This window comes from Amphibalanus amphitrite, unplaced genomic scaffold (assembly GCF_019059575.1).
Source record: "Amphibalanus amphitrite isolate SeventyFive unplaced genomic scaffold, NRLGWU_Aamphi_draft 000265F_arrow, whole genome shotgun sequence".
Classification (NCBI taxonomy): Eukaryota; Metazoa; Arthropoda; class Thecostraca; order Balanomorpha; family Balanidae; genus Amphibalanus; species Amphibalanus amphitrite.
This window is the reverse complement of record NW_024881760.1, coordinates 387478-408401: the sequence shown is the minus strand read 5'-3', so window position 1 is coordinate 408401 and position 20924 is coordinate 387478. Positions and strand designations below refer to the sequence as shown.

Genomic DNA, 20924 nt, shown 5'->3' with positions numbered 1-20924 from the left:
GTGTCGCTGCCGCGGCCTGCGCAATAGAGTCGGGGCTGGAATCCGGGGGTTCGGCCGGCCGGCCGCCTCTGGAGCGGGGGACTTTTTTAGTAGACCTACTGTACCCCCAAATCTAGTTTTCTCATCGGTTTTAGGCCACTTATTTTTCAGACCTTGGCCTTTTCAACGAAAAAAAAGAAGAAAATATTTGCAAAAAAGTGAGGTATTCCGTCTCAGCTGAGTGAAGAAACTACCGTTTTGGCAACCTGGAATAAAGGTTTTAAGCTGCCAAATGAGTTGCCGAGTCAGTAAAATAGGTAGATTTTTCACTTACATGCTTTCTTTCTTTGTGACTCACAACCCCTAATTTGGGGAGGACAAGCTGCCCCAACGGTTCCTGGCCTCATGAAAAGTTGTGAGGCACCGCCCCCACGGCCCCAGAGTTGTGAGGGCAAGCTTCCCCCACTGCCCTCTCCCCCGGTTCCCGCGCCCATGTATGAATCTATGAAATTGTGTTGGTAAATTTCCGATTTCGATTCCTCCAGCTGGGGGGGGGGGGGCTCAAATACATTACGAGCCCCCCCAGCCGAAAAGTTGGAGGGGCTCAGCCCCCCCTAGCCCCCCCGGTTCCCGCGCCACTGCCGCTAAAACACGTGCTTGTTCGAAAAACATACTTGGAGCCAGCGTCCTTTTGAAAAAAAAAAACGAACTATAGTTACTTAAAGCCACTTAACCCTATTAGTGGCAGGTAGTGGTGTCAATCGGAACTTGAATCTTCGGAATTCCGATTTTGTCCAATGTCCAATTCGGAATTTGGTTGGACAATGACAGCGGGCTTTGGACAACTTTGGACAATCGCTTGCTACACCTCATTTTTTTTTATAAAGTAATCGTGTTTAACATTGATTGGCCATTAGAAAGCTCAGTTTTCCATATGATTAACACTTTTGAGCTGGTAACGATACATTAAAAGCGAATTAAATAACGGTGTTGAGTGTAAATTATTGCGTAGATGTCGGACATCTTTGGACAAATGGCTGGCTTGGACATTTTTGGACGGACAGTCGACGTAAGTATTGGACATTGGACGGACATTAAACATACGTTTTCTGAAATTGACACCACTAGTGGCAGGCTCCTGGCTACCCCTATTAGTGGCAGGGGGCGGGGCTGTTTACGACCCCCCCTTGATATCTCGAGATCTAACGGGCCGATTTTCAAAATTCAAACGGCATTCGATTTCGCTCAACGTGATCTACATTTCTAAAAAATAAAAATTAAAAAATGTCAATAGGGGGGGGGGGGTTAGAGGGGGGTAAAAACGGGCAAATTGCAGATACATTTTAGACTGTTTATCACGGCCAGGTTTCTGAACCAATCTTAACGCAACTTTTGCCGATCGATAGAGAATGAACCAGGAATTCACATGGATCCTAAAAATATGCATTTTCAAAATCATAGGCGGATACAGATCATTGAGATTGGGGGTACACAAAAAGTATGTAAATAAGGTTTTTGTTGGTACTGTTTCTAAAAAGGGTGGAAATGGTCTTGTTATGTTACAATTTTCTTATGAGAAAACGACTACAATTGTATTGGTCATGCATAGGCGGTATCAGGGCACCTATGTTGGGAGGTAAAACATAACCCCCTTTTTGGACGCCTGGATCCGCCTATTATAGCATAAACGTGTCAAAAGAGGATGCACAATAACTTTGTATATGTTATCACATGATACCTTTCATTCAATGTTCGTAAAACTGGTGTATACAGTTATAATACATCAGCATCGTGATCTTCGCCCCAAATGACTCGCTTCACGAATAGGACCCCCCAATTCCCAGTGCTCTGGAGCCGCCCCTGGTAAAGGTATGAACTTGAAATTTTCAGAGAATGTGCCCAATGTAGTTTTAGGAAAAGTCAGAAAATTTCAGCATCGTAGCTTCAGCGGTTTCGGAGATATTCCCGAAAAACCTGAGGGGTGGATAAAAACAACCCCCCCTGCCACTAATAGGGTTAAAGAACAAAAGTCAAACGTACTTATCATTGTTAAAAACACAGTTTCTCATGACGTCACGATTTTTTCATTACATTTTATTTTATATATCGGAAGTCGGACACGTTCTGCTATAACGATATAGGTATTCGTGTTTATTTCCAGGTCCTCCCCTTCCTGGTCATTTTATTAAAGATCGATATGCCACACAGCAAAAGTCTAAAAAAGAACATTTTAAATACGTGAGTATGACTTTGATGCATGTTAATACATACTTGCACAGAATTAATAATGCCATCCAGAAATACTCGCATTTGTTACACTTCGTGGTGTTGTTATATGCGCCACTGCAGTCTCCTTTTCGGGCTAATTTGGGTGCTAGTCTTTTGTACATTCGTGCAGTCTCCCTGCGTAAAAAAACAGCAGCCGCGCCGGCCGAACGCCTGGGGTGGTATGCTGTTCCGCACTACATGAGTTTGATACCGCGGCTGTTGGCTGAATGGATGGTTGAATGGATGGTTGCAGAGGAGCATCGCTGGTCATGTGAGAGGGAGTCAGCCGACCTGTATTGAGTAAGCTTCACGCCAAGTTGATGTTTGGACTTCTGCTTCACACTATCCTACCTTTCTAATTGTGTTACCAGTGGTCATGACTTCTAATGGGAGGTTGTGTCCGACGTTGATGAAAACACGGTTCATTATTGGCATAATTCACTATCACAACACAGCTTAACTTCTTCAAAGCCAGCCGGGCTGATGGTGATGGTCTTCCATAATGCGGTTTACGAGCATTTTTGGCTATTTCAGGGGAGTGTGATATTCACTGAAACTTTGTTTGCTGGCTGGCCGTGTCCTGGCGTGCAACTATGTCAAGAAAATGTTCTTACCCCCTCTCACCCTGTCGCTGTCAATATTTCTCTGCCTACCTATCTCTCTGTTTCTGTATTCACCTGTCTATTTTAATCTCCTCTCCCCTCTCTCTCTCTCTCTCTCTCTCTCTCTCTCTCTCTCTCTCTTTTCTCCCCATCTCCACCTTCCCTTCCGGCATCTTCAGCATCATCGGAGAAACGAGTGCTGACCCGGTCACTAGAAAGCTGATCGCCGCTACCATTATTCAGTGCCGGGTCAACAGCCGCACATAGTCCAACAAAGGCCAGCCATGCCTGTCAGGGTATCGTCAGTCAGCATACGTGACAAGTAAAACGACCAAGGCGTGTGTTGTCACCGGAGCAGAAAATCATTCCTTCACTGTACCGTGAAAGATGGAGAGATGAGCATCATGCTTATCGATGAAGTACAAAGCTTTGAACCGATGTGTAAAAAAAAGTTGAATATTTAGTTGCAAAAGTTTAGTTAGAATTGAAATTGGAACAGAATGCGCTTTCGAGAGTAAACAAAAATTTTCTGTAAGAGTCCAAATGCATCTTCAATTCTTCACACTCGCCGGCATTTTGCATTTTTCGACCGCACAAGGGCGACACAACCCGCTGTCGCGTGTGACCCCCTCCTGAGCTAGAACTTTGCGAAATAGACGCGTGCATTGTTCTACGCTCCTATCTCTAATAGTAACCATTTTTAAGGCCTCAGGTCGATAGATGATGTCAGAGGTCGGATCAGGACTGTGGAGTCAGAGTATAGGAGTCGGAGTCTGTCGGAGTCGACAGACGACAGTTCTGCCCGGAGTCGGAATTGACTTTGTAATGCTCAGTCATGCTCGACACCTGGTCCTCGGAAAATATTACCCAGGACTGGTTTTGTCGAAGATAAGACTATACTGCCGTTTTGGACGAACAATTTTAGAGTGGAAATCAAAAGATGCACCAGAGCCTGTTTTCAGTTCATTGGGGCTAACTTGAGAGGTATTTTGCAAATTAACATCTTGGGACTCGCCAGGAATTGTTTCAGGCAAGCTAAAAGCATCTTCGGTATAAACTTTACCATTACAACGTTGGCTTAGAGTCCGGAGTCGAAGTTGCAGTCGGAGTCGGAGTAGGAGTCACCAAAAATCCATCTAAACCGCAGCCCTGGGTCAGATGAATGATAAAAGTGGGTTTTTGTTGTTGGCGAGCAGCTTTGTGATACATGAGAACTGAGAAGTGGCCCCTTTATATCATTTATCAGCTGATTGTGTTGCATTCTATAAACAGAAGTCTACCACCCTGAACACCATCGTATCTCTACCATATCTGCCAAACAATGGACATGCGCCGATGATCAGAGCTCGGCCGGGAGGGCGCCTACAGCTCCGGAGAAACCGCTCACTATAAAGGCTCGGTGGGCGCCGGCGGCGGGCCAGTCGGTCGCGCATCACCATGGCGTCTGCACGCGCTGCCTGCCTCGTGCTGCTGGCCCTGGCCGGCGCCGCCTCAGCCGGTAAGGGTTCAACTTCCACCTACCTTGCTTGGGTTTTGTAGTCCGTGTTTACAGTGCGGCGGTACTTTTTGGACCAAAAGTTTTGTTCCAAATATTTTTGTCTGAAGTGTCACTTCAACGGCTGATGTTGACACTAAGCATCAGGGTCTGACGTAAATAAATATAATAGATATAAAGTATTTTCTATTTCTTCTTGTAACTTGTACCGTAACATTTTCTCATATATCATTCGAAAACATTTTTCGAAGCTTCCCTCATAGAACACAGACCGGTGATTGACCCCTCGAGCCGTAAATCCCAGTAATCAGCCTGATATCGCTTCCCCAGGTTCGATGCTGAGGAGGAGACAGCTGGACACGTCTGGAGCCCTGCTGCAGGCCTTCGTGTGAGTGCCCACTGCTCTCGACATGTATCATGTTTTGTGACGAATTAAACGTTTGATGATCTTTCTACTGATAAGGGTTTATGAGGATTTTGAGCTGGCTCACAATCACATATAGACAGTGGACTGTCTTTAAATGTGTAAATGTATATTGATCGCAATCTTTTACAACTAAGACCAGATTATTGCTGGGCGGCATACAGAGTAAGTTCTCATATAGACAAAATCATGCTTTCAGGTTTGTTGTGTCGACGCAAAGCTAAAAACCACAAAACAAAAATAAAAAGCTGGAAGAGATGTGAACTAGTATGGCCTTTGTCTTCTTTCATGCCCTCTGTGACCTCTGTGACCCGATGTAACCCGCGGCCGCTGTGTGCAGCCCCCAGGAGCCACCGGCGCTGGCTGACCCTGCCGGCGCCGAGAACCGCCAATCGGAGGGCGGCTTCAGCCCGCAGATCCCCAACTTCCAGGCCGGCAGCGCCCTCCCGCGTGAGTAGAAAACTAACAAAACACTCACAGCAGTCTCGTGAATCTTATGAAAACGTTTGCGAGTTTAAGTGGTTTGTTGAATTGATAATATCATACTGGCACTGTGTTGAGTCGAGTCTTAGGACGGCACCCTAGAAAAAAAAAAAAATGCATCGACATACAGTCGGCGCAGTTTTCTTTCAGCGATTATGCACAAACATTCCGGATACGATGTCGGTAACCGTTTCTTACGGCAGCCGCATTAGAAGCACGGTGACGAAAATGAATGGTGCACAGTCACCATGAGTTTGGTGTTACGAACGGTAGACTGCTGTTACCAGCAGCGGATAATTAGCGAAGGATAGCTCGCGTGAGATAATTGCGTTATGTGGCCATTTCGAGAGGCAGCTGTGTTGTAACCATTGCGCAGGAGAGCACCCATCATGCAAGACGATGCACGGAGGCATGCACGCGTGACGCAGATGCCGTCACCTACACTCTAGAAAGCATAAAATCACGGCTTCCAGCGTGAAATTATCACGGAAAAACTGCCGCGCCGTTGGTCGTTATCATGCCACCTTGCACGCCGAGCCCGCACGAGCACCTGCCGTTGCTCTGACGTCACGCCTGAAGCCGGGACACCTTTCCAGGTGAAGAGCCGACCACCCACGGGCGGCGGCGGAGACGTCAGATCGCGCAGAAGCTGCAGGACATGCTGAACGCGCCGTACAGCGGCCGGCTGCCCACCGACCTGCAGCCGCTGATGCACCAGAGTCTGGAGCGACGGCGGCACGTCCAGCAATTCAACGCCATCCGGCGCAGTGGCGGGCAGCAGGAGGACCTGCGCAGCCGGCCGGCCTTCCAGCCGGGTCCGCAGCCCAGCCCGCAGATCGACCGGCTGGCACTGCCCAGCCTCTTCCCCGAGAGAGACGAGTCGGAGGAGCGGCGTCCCGAACAGGGATTCGGACAGCAGCATGAGTTCGGCGGCCAACAGGATTTCCGGTCTCAGCAGGACTTCAGAAATCAGGACGAGTTCCGGCCTCAGCAGGACTTCAGAAATCAGGACGAGTTCCGGCCCCAGCAGGAGTTCCGACCCCAGGACGACTTCCGACCTCACGATGAGTTCCGGCCTCACCAGGAGTTCCGTGACCAACAAGACTTCCACCCGCAGGACTTCCGTCCGGAGGACGACTTCCGCCGGGATCAAGGCTTCAGACCGGAGCAGGACTTCGATCCAACTCACGACTTCAACTTTAGCCCGGAGCACGACATCCGTCGCCGGCCGCGCCCGGCTCGCAGGCCACAGAACTCAGGCTTTGTGCCGGACAACGGCGGTCTGCCCAGTCGCCTCTTCAGCCAGATCCGGAGGACGTTCTTTGGAGGCCAGGCGCAGAACCGCCGGAAAAGAAGTGTTGAACAGACCAGCGACATCTCGAGACTGACACCACGGCAGTTGTTTAACGAAAGGCCAGCAGACAACCGGCCAGGTGCGTTGACAAACAATGCAGCCCCGACAGTTTTTTTGTTTTGCGTTGTACTTATGCGATGGATGTGATATGCGATGGATATGGTGCTGCGGAGGTGCAGTTCGAAGTAAGACGGGTCACAAAGCGCATTAGTTGAGACAAAACCATAACAACGGCCTAACTATCCTGACAGGATAGGTACGGATACAGGACGCAGAATTGAATGGAATTATAAGTTACGTGACACATAACACCAAAGTCCAAATAGGTAGGCATATCACACTGCAGAAGGTCTGAAAGTGTATCTATTTTTAAACTACGCTTCCCCTATCTCCATGAACTGACGGCGGCATTTTCCTCTTCCGCAGCCGCCGACGAGAACAGCGCCGGCTTCTTCCAGATGCCGCCGGGCTTCCCCAACATGGCGTCTCTGAGCGGATTCGCCGACCAGTTCCAGGACTCGCCCAACGCCGGTGAGTGCGCACGTCATGCAAATGTATGAAAACCGCAAAAAGGAATTACATGGCAATCAAACCTTTTTTTTTTGTTCAACGAAATACAATACAACCAACCCATCAGTGGGATCAATGACCACCGCAGATGCAGCAATGATCACTGAAAGCTGATTACCTACTCAATCGTTGAGAGATCGATATTCGATAAATACTTTGTGCGAACTTTATCCGGCGTTCCACGGCTGATCCATACCTTTTGTTTGTGACTGGCGAGGTAGTCGACATCGTCGTTTGACCCCTCGCACCCATGTTTGTCGCCAGTGAACAACATCGACGTGCCGGGCATCCAGTTCCCGGCCTCGCCGTTCCAGTCGCGCTTCGACGACGAGCCGCAGCCTGTGTTCCAGGAGACGCCAGTGAGTCTCCCGCCGCCTCAGACTCCTCCTATGTAGTCACTCAGTCACACTAGCCCACTCACCCACTCATTCACTCACTCAAAATTCACAAATTCACTCATACCATTACTCTTCTGCTCTGGGACGTTTACTCACTCGCTCGCTCGCTCGCTCGCTCACTCACTCATTCACTCTCTCACCCACTCACCGACACTCCGAAACGCTCACTCGAACACCGCACACATCCCAAAATAGATGCCGTGTCGCGCCTCGATGAACCTCCAGTCAATCAGTGGGCGGCTGACCCCGGTATCGAGATGAGCCAGACTTTCACGAGCGGCCAAGGAGGGTGTGTTGGTCGCGCCCGGCCGCCTTCTCCAGGCGTTAGGGAGAGAAACGTGGTACACTGGCCGATACACTGTCAGCGACCGCACCACGGCGAAAGTGGCTCCACTCGAATGGTGATGATAATGAACGAAACCTGTGATCATCTATTCAGCTGAGTTCAATTAAAAACGGCATCAAAACAATGAGCCCAAGTCCATAGTTGAGGGATTCAATACCATTAAAACAGTATAACTGAGTCAGAGATAACTCAGACCGTTCCTTGCATTTCATAGGCGACTGTGATCGTATGATATATCATGGCAAAGAGCACTTTTCCAGCTCAGTATACTTGTTTTTCGTTCCAGGCCGGCAGCAACTAAACTCGAGTTCTAAATGTGCCCGCGCGGACTCTAGCACATAGGTAAGTCGATTTTATGCATCACTTTTCAATTTTCATAATTGTATGTTTCATAAATGTATAATGTATTGCATGACAGTTAACTAGGATATCAAATTTCTTATATCTGACGATTAATACATGAATAATAATTACCGACCATTAATTATAATAACTGGCAGGAAATGACGGGACACCAGTGTTATGTAATTGTAGTTACATCGAAGTTTTCCTCGGTGTCAGGAGACACGCTCCCTAGTAGCTCTCCCGTTTCTCAAGCCGTCGCCGGCGGCGGTCGTCCACCGGCGCCGCTAAAAGTGAGAGTATCACCCGGGAGGGAGGTAATGGGCCGGAGAAACGGCCGCATCGGACGGTCACGTGAGCGGACGAAGCAGTGACTCACAGTTCACACACCATCCCATTGTATGAAAACGGATGGCGAACGCAGACAAAAAGAGTAGTGGCGTGAGTCAAGAGAGTAATTGAAGGGGCAGTCAATAAGTTAGGTAGGTATATCGCCCAGAGAATACAAATGATCTGACGCGGCGTTTCTCTGTCTGTTTCAGGTGCCAGAGCCGGCGCTGCGCCCCTCCCCCACACTACTCCAGTGACTGAACACCCCTTTCAGCTGACCCGGAGGAGCCGCCGCTCGGCGCCGTTCCCTCGCGGCGGCGGCTGGCGGGACGCCCGCCGACACTCCCACCACGGCCCGACGTACCCGGCGTACCCGGTACACGAGCGGCACGACCCCGGCCCGAGCGGCGGCGGCGGCGGGCGCTACCAACTGCCGCTCAGCCCTGTGCCGTACCGCGCGCCGTTCGACGAGGCTCGTCACCCGGTGCTGCCGCCGCCGCCGCCGCGGCCCCCGGCGCGGGCCCCCTCTCCCACCTCGCCCCGGCCCGGCTTCCTGGAGGGATTCCGGGAGCCCTTCCCGGCCCAGGAGCGCTCCAGCCTGCTCGGCTCCGGTAACTACATCATCCTCCGCGGCGGATCGTTCGTCGACGACTACAGCTACCTCGACAACCACCTGTCGGCGCGGCCGTACCCGGACCGGCGGCCGGACATCATCGACAACTTCAGGGACTTCGCCGAGTTCGCACACGGTTCCGAGCCGGCCTACAGCCTGGCGGTGCCCGAGCGACGTATGAGCACGTCAGAGACGAGCACGGACGTTGTCAGAGCATCTGCTGATAACAGCATGGAGGCCGGTACGTCTGAGATCCACAGCACAGCGGACGGAGTGGAGATAGAGGAAGAGAGTGAGGTTGAATTGAGCGGGGAAGATGAGAATCGACCTCGCCAGGCAGCCAATATTCAGGAGATCCTGTCTGATATCTCAAACGACGTGCAGGCCGACCGACTGCCTGACCACGGCACCAGCCACGTCAAGAAACGCGTGTTGAAAGACAAGCGACTGAGGCTGCGCCGTCAGCGACAGAAAGAGGCGAGTCTGGAGAGCCGGCCGTCGACCGAGCCGGAACCCGAGGACCCGATGGTGGCAACCTTCTGAGCTCCGGCCGCCCGGCCCATCTGACCCCGCTCAAACATCGTCATGATCATAGCGTCCGGGCGCCGCGGCCGCGCCGCCGTCGCCTCCATTCATCAGTGAGTTTCTCCTGTAACTCTTTGTCTCCCTCGGCCGGGCCCATCAGATCGGGGCCGGCCCTGTTCAGGGGCTGTCGGAGAAAGTCCAGGGCCGGCCGCCGCCGCCGCCGCCCGACTTTCACTCTCAGACGGGGAAAAGTGACGCAGGCCGGGCCATCCGGGCACGAGTCACGCTCGGTCGCGCACCGGTCTGTACGGGGACCCGCAGTTGCTATTGTACACCAACCCCAACTCTAGCCGTCTGTCCTGTCCAGTAACAACCGATAACATTGATATCGACTGCCGGTCCCTGCACAAGAGCAGCTGAGGTTTTCTGTGCGTGCCCTCTGACAGCTTATCGTTGTTCCCTGTGAGGGTGCTGGGACAATTTACTCAGGGTCGCTGTACAGTAGCAACTGCGGGTCCCCGTACAAAAAGCGGCCCAACCGTCGTGTCGACGATCCGGTACTGGCGCCGAGAGAGCGGCACCGGCCTCCGGTAAACGTCGGCCGAGTTACGAGGGGGACGTATTTCAGGGACTGCGGGACATGGGAGTAGTGTGAGGGACGCCGGCACAGGGCAGAGGAGACCTCTTCAGGGAGGGAGGTCCGGGGTGCGTCTTGTCCAGCGGCACCAGAGGTCCTTTACCACCACTCCATGTCTTTCATTGTTGTTACGTATTGGTGTAAACTGAGCGGAAATGTTACGTAGCGTGGCGGAATAATTACAGTATTGTCAGCAGGTTTCTCTTCGAATTAGTTACTGTTATGCAGAGTAGTGCATGCCCGCTAGTGATCTGCAGGTACTCAGCCTTGTACAACGAATCGTATTTTTGGTTGATTGTGATGCAAGTTGTCCATGATTGAGAGCGTTTGGATGGTATTCTTGCTATCAAAATACATCTTGAAAACGCACCACAGGTTTTGGACAAGACACACAGAGCAAACAACTCTCGAGATAAATGAGTTGCAAAATGAGAAACAATGGATCACGGTTGAAAAGGAACGAACAATGTTGCGAATATAGAGGGTGTCGATTGAAATAGTGGTTATCGGCCATTAACAATCGTACACCAATCAAAACGTACCATCTACCTGAGATAGCTGGAGTCTAAACTACCTACTTCTATGCATTGTTTGTAAATCCAAATCACTTTATCGCGCAATAATTAATTCGCATTCGCATTAGTTAACACACATTCATGATACTTTGCAGTGTGTCCAAAATCGTAATGTTGCGGGGAAATCCACCCATAATGAAAAGCATAATGACATCCTAAAAATATCAATAAAAACATCCACACGGCAGTCACGACTTATAATAACAACCTCGAACCCAAACCTCTAGGAGCAAGAGAAACACAAACCTCGCAAACTCTGACAACACGCCAAGACAACCATTCGAATAACCAAAATGATAAAATATATGACCCGACTTAACCCGGCAGTTGCTGGGGTATTTCGCCACCCACCGTTTGCTGGGGGGGGGGGGGGGCGTTAGACGCCCTCAGCCGATAACTCGAGAACCAATAGGCGCAGCGAAACGCACGAGGCGGCAAACGAAAGAACGCGACGAGACGCTTCAGATGAGTACTTAAAAGTTGAATTTTGAGGTCACAGGTCGGGTCAAGGTCAGGTCAAACACCTGAAATCGGGCTTTCAGTAGCATGGACTTCAGGACGCAATGGGCGCCTCTCGTCATAAACTCTGTCAAAACGGTGCACAATCCATCATAAAAGGCCTACAAGAGTGTCAGCTCCATGTAGGGGTCAGTCAAGCATAGGTCAGGGTCAAGGTCAGGTCAACCCCGTAGGTAGGCACATATCCCCGAAAATCAAAACTGATATTCGCAGCCTGTGACACATGTTTTATAGGTAATTTGGGGCGTAGAACACGATGGTGACATTCATTTTATCATGTGTGTGCGTGTTTGGCTCAAAAAGTTCAATTTAAGAAATACATGCATCATGGTTGTGAAGTAGTCACGAGAAATTGCCAAGATTCAGTTCAAGATTATGGAAAATGCGGAACGGTAATCAATAATCGAAGATAGCCATTTGATTGATCATGGTATTGGCAGTGTAGTGGCGTTTACGGCATGTCTGTATGTATATTCTGTGATTTTATATGATTTTTTGAACATATGCTGTTTTTGGTGGAAAACTCAGAAATCATGACGTCACTAAAATCTCGATATCTCAAAAATTTTCCGACCGATTTTTTTGAAACTTTGTCACAATAAACTTCAATCAATTCCCTACAGGTACGCAAAATTTGGCGCGCCTGCGACGCGCCGTTTTTATGCTATGGCCCGGCGAAAAAAGTGGGGCGTTTAACGCCCCCCAGCAACTCGCGGGTTAAAAACCTCATTTAACATCCCGAATATCAGAATGCCCTCAAAGTTCAGTTTCTACATCATTTTCTCGTACATGTATAAAAACAGTGCTTAAAAAGGGTCGAAGTCAAATTTTATGAAAATAACGACATCCTTTCCGGCCTTTTTTCTACATCCTCCCCCTAACGTAAAATGAATTTAGCCACACTGATACTTTGGGAGAAGGGGAACGCCCGAGTAAACCCAGACTGACATACCCATAAACAAGAGCGCCTTCCACTACAATTGAGCAATGCTAGCATATTGTGACAAACTCCTCTAATTTAGCCACAACATTCGTAAATTTTGTGGCCAAATAAGGTTCGATGAGGTCCATGGTAAAGGTTCATGTAAAGGTCCATGAGGTAACGAAGCTCCGAACATAGCAATTCTCTTCAGAACGACAGAAAAAAATCGAAAGCTTTCTGTATCAGCCCTCGCCCACAAATCAATTAATAAGACGGCGACATAACATCGAGACGGTAAAAAGCCACTAATTATTTGGCCAATCAGTAGAAACCGGGCTACAATACCAATGAGCACCAGTCATGTATGCATGATTCTCATCCTGCTTCTGGGAAGTCTTACCATGAAAGACACTTGTCGAAGCTATGATCTTACTAATGGTTGTACGGGTACTACAGGTCCTCGAAGCCCCTTAAAAGAACGTTCATGCGCTTAGCCAGCCAGTAGTGAGAGTTCCATTAGGGTCGCTTCGCTGCTTGTGCTCCCGACTAGATGTTCTGCGGACAATGAATATGGCCGCTTCAAGTCAGATGAAATCGATGAGCGCAGACAGCCGCGTCCGGCGATCTTGAAAGGTCCAATACTTCCTCTTTATTCCGGCAATACAACACGCGTTATAGGTATTACCTACACAAGACCACGGAGATGTCAAAAGGCACTTCACACTGTTCAGCCGCCGCGCTGTTGCGTTAACCTAGAGAAAAGTTAGCCATAACGTTTTAGCGTCAGAGGAAAAGAGAGGCAAAATCGCTGACATTTTTAACCCAAGTAAGGTTATATCTTCTGCCCATATGATTGATAACTTTTGCCGAGGTTGACATGAAACAACTGTCACACAATTATTGCACATTGTACAAATACTTGTAAGAGTATTTGTATATACACTAAACACACCCATGAATGGAAAATAGAGTCACAGCGCATGCAAAAGCGTATCCGTATTCTGCATAGTGCATAATGCGCTTCGGATTCTACTACTTCCTGCACCTATTGTGTCGCCTGCACCGGCACTGACGAAACCACGTATGCGTTCCACCTTCACCCGAATTAACATTTTCAGGCTTAAAAAATGGTTCCCGCAATTAAAATAAATATCCAAAACAACGACAGGTTGACGTAACGTTTTGAACTTGAGCACCACCTTCCGTCACGCAGACGTTTCTCTGTTCTGTTATCGTATATTCATGATTGGCGGTAGTTGGTATTACAAAATTTCACAGAGACCATCCTACGGAGCACATTCCACAGAACACATTCCACCGAACACATTCCACGAGTAAATTTCAATGAGCACATTTCAATCGGCACATTCCACGGGGCCTAAGACGAAGCACGTTCCACGAAGCAAGTTGGAGAAATACCATCGCGATGCATGCAAACCAATGTTGCGTGCTCTTTTAGCGCCTCAAACTGCTTGCGCTGCAGTATCAACTATCAAGCTTTATACTGCCACCTGAGACTTATACCGCCATGTTTTAGGGATAGAAATAGCCAAGTTTTAAAGCAAATATGTTGGATGTCACTGGAACATAGCTACAAACGATAGAAACCACCAGCATTTACCTGGTATTCTAGCCTCTAGCCCGTATTCTCGTAAAAGCAAAAACAACTCGTCCCGTTGGCATGGAACCACAACACATTCAGATAATATTACAACACGGGCCCTATTTCAAGCATTGCAACGCCAACATCGCACGCACGCGTGCATCTCAAAGTACCCGGCACACGACAAACACAGCATTCAGAGGGCACCAACAAGCAAGTCACGTTTCACATCAAAGGCAATCCAAACACGATTACCAACCGCATCGAGAACAATATGTCCCCGACATTCGGCCCACGATGAAAGTACGAGTCGCACGCGCGTTGACGCAACGGTCACCGCTCGCCCGCACGTTTGCTGAAGTCATTTGGTGCTTCGGTACTTTTGTAACAGTTCGGTGACGACGCCACGAATCCACTGAAGCCTGACGCCGCTGACCACCTCTGGCCATCCGAGCCGAACGGCGACCTTCCCTGTTCCCAGGAGATATCTCCCTCACAGGGTGATTAACAGCGCCATCCGGCGGCAGGGCCGAAAGCTTACCTTCCTAGAGTCCGCCGGGCGGCGCTACCGTCGTTTCCGGGCCACCGTCCAGCCATCCTCGTCTGTTTGCATTGACTCGGACTGTGGAGGATCGCGCGCGGCGGGTCGGGACGGCCCTGGTGTCACCGGCGCCGCAGGGGACTCATCGTCGTCGTCAGGGTTCACAGCTGGGGCCTGCCGGAAGAAGCCAAATGACATGTTATTGACATGGAATGGCGAACAAAACGTACCATACAATGACAAGAAAGTTCACCCGTCCGTCGTTTCCATCCTCAGGACATTTATATCCTTCTCCTTCACTCCGCAACCCTCGGTCCAGGCTGGACAAGCAGCTTTATCTCAGGCGGGCTGCTCCCTTGGAGCGGCACCGCTACTCCCAGCCAGGGAGGCACACCCGTAGCCAGGTGCAGAGAGTGCTTGGGGGGCTGGTCGGCCTGTCCTTCGGGACGGGCTGAGCCTCGGTGACTCACTAGGGTGCCTGCTCAGACCAATGTCTCCCCCTAATTCCTATCATCCTTCCGGCTCTGAAATGGTCTTGTCAGACCGAAAGGGCCTAACACAAAAACAAGTAAACAAACAAACAAACAAACAAACAAATAAACAGACAGACAAACAAGAACGCTATGATTTCAGATGACCAATGAGTTATTACGGAGCGAGCGAAGCGAGCGTAGTCTTTCCTTAGATTAACGGAAATTTCTGAGTATGAGCGGCCGGCCGCGCGGACGCTTTTGCGGGGCTTATATCTCAGCAACCACTTGACCGATTTACATGCGGTAATTTTTGTACGGTAGCTTCATTCCTTCTACCAAGTATTGGACTATTCCCGATGCATGTGGGTGACCCCTTATGCACGTGCCACGTGCAAAACGAAGAGGTGTCAGTTTTGCAATTGTTGCAATATCTCGGTAACTACTTGGCCGATTGCGCTCAAAGTTGGCACGTAGGTAGGCACCCACTAGGCACTGCATATCCATGTGCCAGAGTTGGGGTGCTGCTGCACGTGCGCACGTGCAGGGGTCGTTTCCAGATCTCGAGAACGGCTGGACCGATGGCGCTCAAATTTGGTACACGGTTAGGGACCAGTTAGTAGGGTGCCGTGCACAAGTCAGTTGGGACCCATTTTGCACGTGCGCACGTGCAGGGTGCCGCTCCCAGATCTCGAGAACGGCTGGGCCGATTGTGCTAAAATTTGGCACATCGCTAGAAACCGGTCAGTAGGGTGCCGTGCACAAGTCAGTTGGAGGTACCCCCTCGAAATTTCGCACGTGCAAGACTCACCCCCTCGCTCGCTCCGTTAGTCGCCCCAAAAGGCGCTATACTGGTTGTATATTTCAGAGCTGAAATTACTTGACATTGTCAACTTTGGTAGAGTGATTGTTACATACACATCATGTAAGAGTACATTATTGTTATAGACAATAATTGTCCAAGGAATGGCACCACAAAGTTTCTAGAGACCGGCACCACTTGAAGCGGGACACTTTAGAATTATGTTCCGAGCTACGCGATAATGGAAATGAGCTTTCAGAAAAAGTGAGTTATGTGGATAACAGCAACAGCTGGGACCGATAAACCAGCGCCGCGCTGAAAACAACACTAACCGCTCTGGCCGCCAATGTTTATTAAGGAGGTCATATATCATCACGCCTTTCCGAAGATTCTGCCACGGGGGGATGACATGCACGAGCTTCCGAATCCCAGTTGTGGTAGAGTCGGGCATCTCAGTTCTGAGAAAGTCGGACCTCCCAGCTATACAGTGGTGAGAGCCGGTACGAGACGAACTCTATAATCAATGGCGACGAGCATAATTTACGGTCAATTGGTCGTATTCTAGGCCAGATTGAGGCATACCTAATTAACGAGATTGACCAACTACGATTATTAGAGAAAGGCATTCGATCCCAATTTTTACAGTATCTCCGGGATATATCGAACACTATTCATACAAGCGCCTGCGCCCTGCCAACAAGTCCTGATGTGCGACTAGGTTTTCATCTAAAAAATTATCATAAACAAAGAGTTCGAACTTTCAAGACATTGCTATGCAGTGTGCACATCAGCTAGCAGCTTTCCACCTCGCACCTGTCTTTGCCCGCTGGGACATCTCACAAACTCCCGGCTTCCTCGTCATGTAGGTGCTTGTCTGTGCCCGCTGAGGTCGCCCGGCTTGAGTAGTTACTCGTTAAGTACCCTCTATGTGTGTACTCGCCACTCATGCTCCTACCAGCACTGCGTTCTCCCTGTCTGTGTCAGTAAAGTACCCGTCTGAGACTCCGTGGCCGCTGGCACCGCCGGTACACCACCCCGTGGTCCACTAAGGACACCACTCCTCCCCGTGCCTCCCCGTCCGATCACCTCTCCCGCCCCATAGGTACCTGTCTGTGACGGCTGTGACACCGCACCCGAGATGTGCCCGCTGGGACATCTCACATAACTCCTGGCTTCCCAACCAGGCGGGACTGTGGCTGCTCAGGTCGGCCAACACGGGTAATTAGTAGTTACGCTCTGTGTGTGTACTCATGCTCCTCCCAGCACTGCGTTCTCCCTGTATGTATCTGTAATGTACCTGTCTGAGCTGAGACACTGTGGCCGCTGGTGCATCACCCGGCCCCCATGCCTGTCTGTGTTCACTGGGACACCACTCTTCCCCGTACCTGTCTGTTCAGTGTTCACCTCTCCCCTCCCGTGCCGGTTTGTGACTCCTGAGACACCTAACCCGTCTGTGCCCGCTGGGACATCTCACAGGACTCCCGGCTTCCCAGTCCCGTCCCGTACCTGTCTGTGCCCCGCTGAGGTCGGTCAGAGTGGGTAGTTACTATCTGTGTGTGTAAGGCTCCTCCCAGGTTTGCGTTCTCCTGCCCCGTACCTGTCTGTGTCCGCTGAGGTCGGCGGGCGCCGGCAGCTTGGCCAGCTCGGAAGTCACCTCCTCGGCCCTGCCGGCGGCACAGGCGCGGAAGCCGCTGCACAGGGCACCACACACCAGCTCCAGAGAGCCGTCCTCGATCCACGTGTCCAGCTCCGTGTTCAGAATCTCCGCCAGAAAGTCGGTCACTTCGTCCGGGTATAGGTCCGCTGGGGGAGGGAGGGGAAGGTTAGTTGGGGACGTCGGTGCAGGAGGGAATAGCTAGACATTCGGTTTTTGTGTGGGGTACATAACAGCAGATATACTCAGAGGAATTACAAGTAAACTTTTAAATCTATTCTGCATGAAGAAGCACAGTTCTGCACAGGAAAGAACAATGTGACTGCAAGCACTTTCATAATTATGAGGTGCGAATTAAATATTTCCATTTTAAGTCTGACACAGAGTTAAATAAAAATTGTTAATCTTATTAAATCGTTTACTGAGTTACTCACTAGGTGGAAACGGTAAGATAACATGGTGGAAAAACTCACCATTCTCATAAAAGAAGGTTTCTGTTGAATCTATGAGCCAGGAGAAGAACTCTAATCCAATGGGACCAGGCATAACTTCTCGCAAGGCAAGCTGCAAATAAAAAGAATAATAGGTGATGAATAACTTTGATAATTCATAGCAAATAAGGAAAATTCTAAAACATTGATGACTAATGGTTAGTGAGTAGTGACTACATATAAGCAGTACATAAGTTAGGTCTAATATACTGATACAATATACATATTTTGCACCTTAAGTACCAAAACACCCAAAACAGAAAGAACTGCATGAATTTTGAAACAGCACATATTATAAAAAGATGTACCAAGCAGAAGCTCTCTAACAATGTCCACTCTGGATTCAAACAATACTTTTTGAAAACTGGGATATCATTAGGAAGTACCTACCTGAAGTGAAGACCAAGTCTTGAAGTGTCTCTCCACACATTCCCTGAATACAGGATGTCTGGCAGAACCTGATGCCATCCTCAAGTCTTGAATTTCAGTGACTTGTTCAGGCAAAGATTTACCTGAAACGTGTCAGTGAAAAGTTTCAGCAAGGAAGGTAAAAAAAGCTAATTGTAAGAAAAATCAAAGTCAGACTAAACTTATGTGTCAAACACCACTGGCCTGGCCAGGCATGGCACCTGGCAACAAAGAATGGTCATTTGATGAGATCTCAATCTTATGAAAGTTGGGTCAACCAGAACTGGGCACTCACAGTCACACTGTGATAAAGCTTATGTCTTTAGCATATTAATGGGGTAGGTAACTCAGCTGGTGCTTAATTTGTGGTATTGCAGGATACAGATTTCCAGCAGGATGCACATGAAAATGACATTGTGCTGTGCACACATATTTTGCACAGATCAAATTGGCGCAGCCCACAATGCCCTCTTTAGTCTATACCTAAGGACATGCTCAACTGTTGTGGTACGATGCACGATTCTGGCAAGATAAATGGTCGATAGGAAACATAGACCACCTTTCCTGTTTCCATGGCCACTTTCCTGTTTCCATGGCCACTCATGATCCGGATCAGCAAATTTAAATCATATAATATTTCTAAAACTCTTTTTACAGGCTATAATTCAGAGTGGATTAGGCTCATACAATCAGTGAATTCCTTATTTCAATTTTCATAGGCATACCTATTGGCTGCTATAATGGATTAGCTAATCCACTTTTGCTGATCCGAATCATAGGTGCCCATAGAAACTGGGCTATATTCAACGAGTGGACATGAACAATTTCTACTAGGTAGGTTGAAACATTTTACTTTTGCAAGCACAAACTTTTCAAGTTGGTAAGCCCTTGTTCCCTGATGCAGGCTGACGCTACTGCTAGCTTATCCCAGTTGGGGGAGGTTTGGTCAATGGTTGTCATTTTTAGCACATGCCATTTTTGGCAACCATGTGCTAAAAATGACAACGCTATCAGCTATTTTTAGCAACGATGAAGCCGATTTCACTCCTCAGCGAGGAAATCACGATTTTGGAAATACAAGCACTGATTTTGGAAAAGAAGTGCTGCCACCTGGTGCAAGAAGAAGAAACCAGCTTTAATATGGCCGTTGTTTGTATGGTAGTCCAACGTTGAAGTATACCCTTTTTTGTGGCCCGAAGTTGGAACTTTAAATTGAAGCATCCGAAAATGATCGATATTGATCGAAATCATGATGTTGATGAAAAAAATAATATGTTAAGTTGAGAGAGGAGGCCATTTTATCCAGATGCGGTGGTTTACTTCTTGAAATTATTTTTGCTTACGACGACTGCCATGTAATGAGGGATAATTAGCAGCCGTCATTAGCAAAAATAATTTCAAGAAGTAAACTACTGCATCTGGATAAAATGGCCTTCTCTCAACTTAAAATATTATTTTTTTCATCAACATCATGTTTTCGATCAATATCGATCATTTTCGGATGCTTCAATTTTAAGTTCCAACTTCAGGCCACAAAACAAACTACCATACAAATAACAGGCATATTAAAGCTGGATTCTTCGTCTTGCACCAGGTGGCAGCACTTCTTTTCCAAAATCAGTGTTTATCTTTCCAAAATCTTCATTTCCTCGCTGAGGAGTGAAATCGGCCTCATCGTTGTCAAAAATAGCAGAATCGTTGTCATTTTTAGCACGTGTGACAAAAATAGCACGTGCTAAAAATGACAACGATTGACCAAACCTCCCCCGACTGATCCCCTTGGCCGTCCACTCATTCCTGGCTAGAACGAGGACATACCTAGAAATAAAATCCCAATAAAATGCAATTAGGAATATAAAGTCGAATCAAGTTATGATAATTGATAAACACTTGGTTCACTTGGACATACGACACCACTTTACACACTGACGAGTTCAGTGACACTGACACACACGTGCGCCGTGCACTCAGCGTGCAGCTGCACAAGTTATAAGTGAAGGTGGCCACTGTATTCTCGAACTTGTTCTCAGCGCAATAAGTCCGATTGATCGCTAGTGCTGATGATGGATTTTTGAACCAATGAGCGAGTAGTATGACTTTTCATCCGAAGTCATATGTCCCTAAATAATCAGCATAAATCCCAAAGAAAGAACATTATTTCTGGAAAAATTACGCCGCAGCTGCGCAGGGTTTGTCGTTCATATGCCCGCAGAATCTGCCTAAAATTTACTACCATCCTTTTACGTTGAAGTAATCTTGATAGTTTCTATAGGAATGTTAGGAATGGTTAGGAATCTTGGCAAATGGCAATACCTAGGAATGTTGTAAATTTATGTAGGTAGTAATACGGTCTACGGAAGCCTTGGTTTTTCCCGTGTCGAGGGATGCATTACAAATTCGTGCCATTTCGGACCTTGTTGACGAGTGGCAGTTGGCAAGTAGGCTGCCGAGAAATAAATGGGGTCCAAATACGAGCCATTCTCAGATGGATAAACGTCATATTGACAAAGTCCGGCTGTGTTTGTTCATAACGCTCGCCGGACCTACTGGTTTTCTACATACGCGCCGGCCGA

The 20924-nt window shown here is 48.6% G+C and overlaps 2 protein-coding genes across 6 annotated transcripts; one reads left to right on the top strand and one right to left on the bottom strand.

Moving 5' to 3' along the window:
• The first annotated feature begins 4239 nt into the window (after positions 1-4239).
• On the top strand, positions 4240-9000 carry LOC122386872. Its single transcript, XM_043376561.1, has 8 exons — positions 4240-4347; positions 4675-4732; positions 5109-5218; positions 5848-6684; positions 7032-7136; positions 7440-7534; positions 8206-8261; positions 8804-9000. The coding sequence occupies exons 1-7, from the start codon at positions 4287-4289 to the stop codon at positions 8218-8220; spliced, it is 1281 nt and encodes a 426-aa protein (XP_043232496.1). The 5' UTR covers positions 4240-4286; the 3' UTR covers positions 8221-8261; positions 8804-9000.
• A 4598-nt stretch (positions 9001-13598) lies between these two features.
• Positions 13599-20346, bottom strand: LOC122386871 (pre-rRNA-processing protein TSR2 homolog). 5 transcript variants are annotated; one of them, XM_043376560.1, is made up of 5 exons: positions 20261-20346; positions 18334-18455; positions 17926-18016; positions 17396-17601; positions 13599-14700 (listed from the first exon to the last, which is right to left on the bottom strand). In XM_043376560.1, the coding sequence occupies exons 2-5, from the start codon at positions 18409-18411 to the stop codon at positions 14551-14553; spliced, it is 525 nt and encodes a 174-aa protein (XP_043232495.1). In that variant the 5' UTR covers positions 18412-18455; positions 20261-20346; the 3' UTR covers positions 13599-14550. The 5 variants fall into 5 exon arrangements, with proteins under 5 accessions (XP_043232495.1, XP_043232494.1, XP_043232490.1 ...); XM_043376559.1 differs by having other exon boundaries at positions 20300-20346; XM_043376555.1 differs by having other exon boundaries at positions 20170-20335.
• Positions 20347-20924: the final 578 nt, after the last annotated feature.

Excerpts from the sequence above, each read along its gene's own strand:
- LOC122386871 (XM_043376560.1), bottom strand. The coding sequence starts at position 18,411 with ATGGCATCAGGTTCTGCCAGACATCCTGTATTCAGGGAATGTGTGGAG. Across the intron at positions 17,602-17,925 it reads AACCTTCTTTTATGAGAATG|CGGACCTATACCCGGACGAA; the intron begins GTGAGTTTTTCC and ends TCCCTCCCCCAG. Across the intron at positions 14,701-17,395 it reads ACCTCAGCGGACACAGACAG|GCCCCAGCTGTGAACCCTGA; the intron begins GTACGGGGCAGG and ends TTCTTCCGGCAG.
- LOC122386872 (XM_043376561.1), top strand. The coding sequence starts at position 4,287 with ATGGCGTCTGCACGCGCTGCCTGCCTCGTGCTGCTGGCCCTGGCCGGC. Across the intron at positions 4,348-4,674 it reads GGCCGGCGCCGCCTCAGCCG|GTTCGATGCTGAGGAGGAGA; the intron begins GTAAGGGTTCAA and ends TCGCTTCCCCAG. Across the intron at positions 6,685-7,031 it reads GCCAGCAGACAACCGGCCAG|CCGCCGACGAGAACAGCGCC; the intron begins GTGCGTTGACAA and ends CCTCTTCCGCAG.